This window comes from Bos javanicus, chromosome 9 (assembly GCF_032452875.1).
Source record: "Bos javanicus breed banteng chromosome 9, ARS-OSU_banteng_1.0, whole genome shotgun sequence".
NCBI lineage: Eukaryota > Metazoa > Chordata > Mammalia > Artiodactyla > Bovidae > Bos > Bos javanicus.
The window spans coordinates 34,282,543-34,286,236 of NC_083876.1; the positions used below are offsets into that span (position 1 = coordinate 34,282,543).

Here is a 3,694-nt window from a genome sequence, read left to right on the forward strand (position 1 = left end):
TATTTTGGGGGGCTCCAAAATCACTGCAGATGGTGACTGCAGCTATGAAATTAAAAGACGCTTACTCTTTGGAAGGAAAGTTATGACCAACCTAGATAGCATATTAAAAAACAGAGACATTACTTTGTCAACAAAGGTCCGTCTAGTCAAGGCTATGGTTTTTCCAGTAGTCATGTATGGATGTGAGTTGGGTAAAGTGAGCTGAGCGCCGAAGAATTGATGCTTTTGAACTGTGGTGTTGGAGAACACTCTTGAGAGTCCCTTGGACTGCAAGGAGATCCAACCAGTCCATCCTAAAGAAGATCAGTCCTGAGTGATCTGGAAGGACTGATGCTGAAGCTGAAACTCCAGTACTTTGGCCAGCTGATGCAAAGAGCTGACTCATTCGAAAAGACCCTGATGCTGGGAAAGACTGAGGGCAAGAGGAGAAGGGGACAACAGAAGATGAGATGGTTGGATGGCATCACCAACTCAATAGACATGAGTCTGGGTAACCTCTCGGAGTTGGTGATGGACAGGGAGGTCTGGCATGCTGTGGTTCATGGGGTTGCAAAGAGTCGGACACGACTGAGAGACTGATCTGAACTGAACTGTCACACTGAGTGAACCATTTAACCTTGCTTACTTTTTAAATAAAATAATAAAAAGATAAAATTCTAAATTTCTATTTTATTTAATATTCTATGTTTCCATAACTTGGAAGACCAAACAGAGGAGTCATAAACAATACCCACATTTATTTTTTTTAAAGGAATCAATAATTCAGAAGAGCTTTCTTTTCTCATTCATTAACAAGGTCATAAGTCTGTAGTGCTGTTCATATCAGATGAATCTACAAAGCCAAGAACAGGAACCATTGCATCTTCTTCAGAAGATGTGCTACTTTGATTCTTCTGTTTTTTGTTCACGTATTTGTGCAAAGTGCTGTAGTACTGCTCCTTTGGATTGAAAGTATATAGTGATGAAATCTGCTGCCAGTCTTTAATGCTTGGAGTGTTGTATTCCTGTGGATGTGAGCACTCAAAGAAACATTTGATATTTTCTTTCGCCAGTTGCATTGCATGTTCTGTGGCTTGACTTTTAAGAATCTGTTGCTCCTGTTGCAAATAGATTTTCCAAAATTTCAGCTGCAGGTAACTAACTGGAGACAGGCATCGAGTGATTGATGTACAAATCAGGAGGAGGATGATAACAACTGCTATCAGGACCCAGCCTAACACCTTAGGTAAACACAACAAAACAGTGATTTAGTCACTTAAAAAATTTTTTTTAATCAACAGGTAAAATTTGAACTACTCGGAGTTAAGATGATGAACAAGCAACAGTTAGGTCTTATTCCCTTAAGAGAAAGAAGTGGCAGTAACCCCTCCCCCCACCCCTCAGTAGAATTGCTTGCTTGACAAGACAGTCATTTTCCAAAGCATGTTAAGGATCCACGGAGGAGCTTATATGTGGAATCCCTGGAACTCAAAATGTGGAATTTCAGAAAATCCAGTGAAACAAGTATTCATTTCCAAGAACTTCTGAGCTTTACCAGCCCAGAAGCAGTGTGGGGTGATGGCTTTAAAGTCAGGCAGACCTGGACTCAGTGTACCCACTGTTAAGACAAAAGAGAATAATAACAGAGATCAAGGACCCAGCAAGGTGTCGGGTGTGGGGCACAGAGCAGATCCCTGACACAACAGAGTGCCTGAGTGCCTTCCTCCTTTCATTAGTAATACTCAATTTTTTACAAAAACCTATAATGGGCTTCCCAGGGGGCTCAGATGGTAAAGTGTCTGCCCACAATGTGGGAGACACGGGAGAAATGGCTACCCACTCCAGTACTCTTGCCTGGAAAATTCCATGGACAGAGGAGCCTGGTAGGCTACAGTCCACTAGGTCTCAAAGAGTCGGACACGACTGAACCACTTCGTTTTCACTTTCATAAGGGAAGAGACTCTGAAGACACATGCATATGTAAGACTGAAACTAATTTAAGTCAACTATACTCCAATTAAAGGGAAAAAAAGAAATAGCACCGAGATGAAAGAAAGAGAGGGGAAGAGACGGAAGGAGGGAGGGAAGGGGTAGGGAGAGAGAGAGAAAGAAAAAAAAAGATAGATGATGTGCTGTGGTAAGTCATTTCAGTCGTGTCTGACTCTTTGCGACCTTATGGACTGTAACCCGCCAGGTTCCTCTGTCCATGGGATTTTCCAGGTAAGAATACAAGAGAAGGTTGCCATTTCCTTCTCCAGGGATGGAACCCTCATCTCTTGGGTCTCCTGCATTGGCACTTTACCACTAGCGCCACCTGGGAAGCCCTGGGAAGATAGATGACAGATTTGCCTATCAGCTCATTTGAAGCCAACAGCCATTCTAGTTAGCTTGCCTTCGGTGTCAGGAGAAAGGGGACGCATTTCTACCTCCCGTCTGCCCCGCAGAAGCCAGTCCCTCTCCGACCCCCGCACCGCATTCTGCGCGGGCGCCCGACCTGCGAGTGCGCCGTGAGCTCCTTCTGCAGCTCCTTCTGCAGCTGCTTCACGTCGGGCGCCTGGGCCTGCTGGCAGGGCACCAGCGGCAGCTGGGCGGCGCAGCGCGGGTCGCGGCCCACGCACAGGTACCGCGCCAGGACCTCGCTCCCGCTGGCGGCGCACTCATAAAAGGCGCCCCCGAGCAGCGCCACGGCCACCCAGGTGAGCGGCGCCACCGCGGCGGTGGCGCTGATCTGCGCGCACACCAGGGCCCCGCGCAGCCCCGAGCCGCAGCTCCGCGCGCAGCAGCCGGTCAGCAGGCGCCAGGTGCGCGCGCTCAGCACGTAGCCCAGGAGGAAGAGCGCCAGCGCCGGCACCAGCAGGAAGACCAGGCCGTAGGGCAGGTTCCAGGCGACGCTGCACGGGCACTGGAACACCGTGGTGGAGAAGATGCGCTCCCCGCCCGCCGTCAGCAGGCTCACCAGGCAGTAGCCCAGAGCGTTACGGTGTTTGAGGTGCAAATTCAACACCTCCCGAAACTTCTCCATGGGTCTCCTACCCTAGGGAGCCGTGGACAAGGCTCGGCTGCTTCTGCCTCTTCGCCGCCCAGCTCCTGAAATGATTTGGGAGTTCTGGCGTTTGCCCGTGCCCCGCCAAGTAGCACCTTCCAAAAAAGGGAAGAGGGTTTCTCAGGGTGTCTTGAGCTTTCGCTTTCTTATTTCAACCCAACTAATTGTGGCAGATCCAAGCACACAGGCCGCCGACCTCCCCATGCCCACCCCTTTCCAGAAGCAGGAGCATTGGTGACCTTTATCCCTCAATTGAGGAACTCTGACTGAGGGAAGATAGGGCCTGTTCCACTGTAGCTTTTGTTTCCTCCACACTGACAAGGAACCAGGGACTTTCCTTTCCCTTAACGATCCCTTTATGGAAAGAATACTTTTTACTTGAGTTAACTGGGGGAAACACCAGCTTTTCCTCTATTGCAGCCACCCTGGCTCCTAAACCAACTCCCAATCAGACCCAGCAGTTACCAGCAACAACAAACCCCCACAAACCTCGATGATTTACAGGAAACATTATTCAAGGGCAAATTTCCAGTTTCTCTTATATAAACTGAATTGCAACAAAGCCCCGCTCAAATTCCAGTATATCCATGATATTCTGCCCCCTTCCTGTCTCCCTTCTGAACAGAACTGCCACTTTTCTCTCCTCAACCTGATCTCCTACAGGACAGTAGC

General features: G+C 48.7%; 1 protein-coding gene across 1 annotated transcript; it reads right to left on the reverse strand.

Annotated features, from left to right (window-relative positions):
- Positions 1-649: 649 nt before the first annotated feature.
- CALHM6 (calcium homeostasis modulator family member 6) lies at positions 650-3,308 on the reverse strand. The gene is made up of 2 exons (XM_061427501.1): positions 2,474-3,308; positions 650-1,220 (listed from the first exon to the last, which is right to left on the reverse strand). Exons 1-2 carry the CDS (start codon positions 2,999-3,001, stop codon positions 798-800), a joined length of 951 nt encoding a protein of 316 aa, XP_061283485.1. The 5' UTR covers positions 3,002-3,308; the 3' UTR covers positions 650-797.
- Positions 3,309-3,694: the final 386 nt, after the last annotated feature.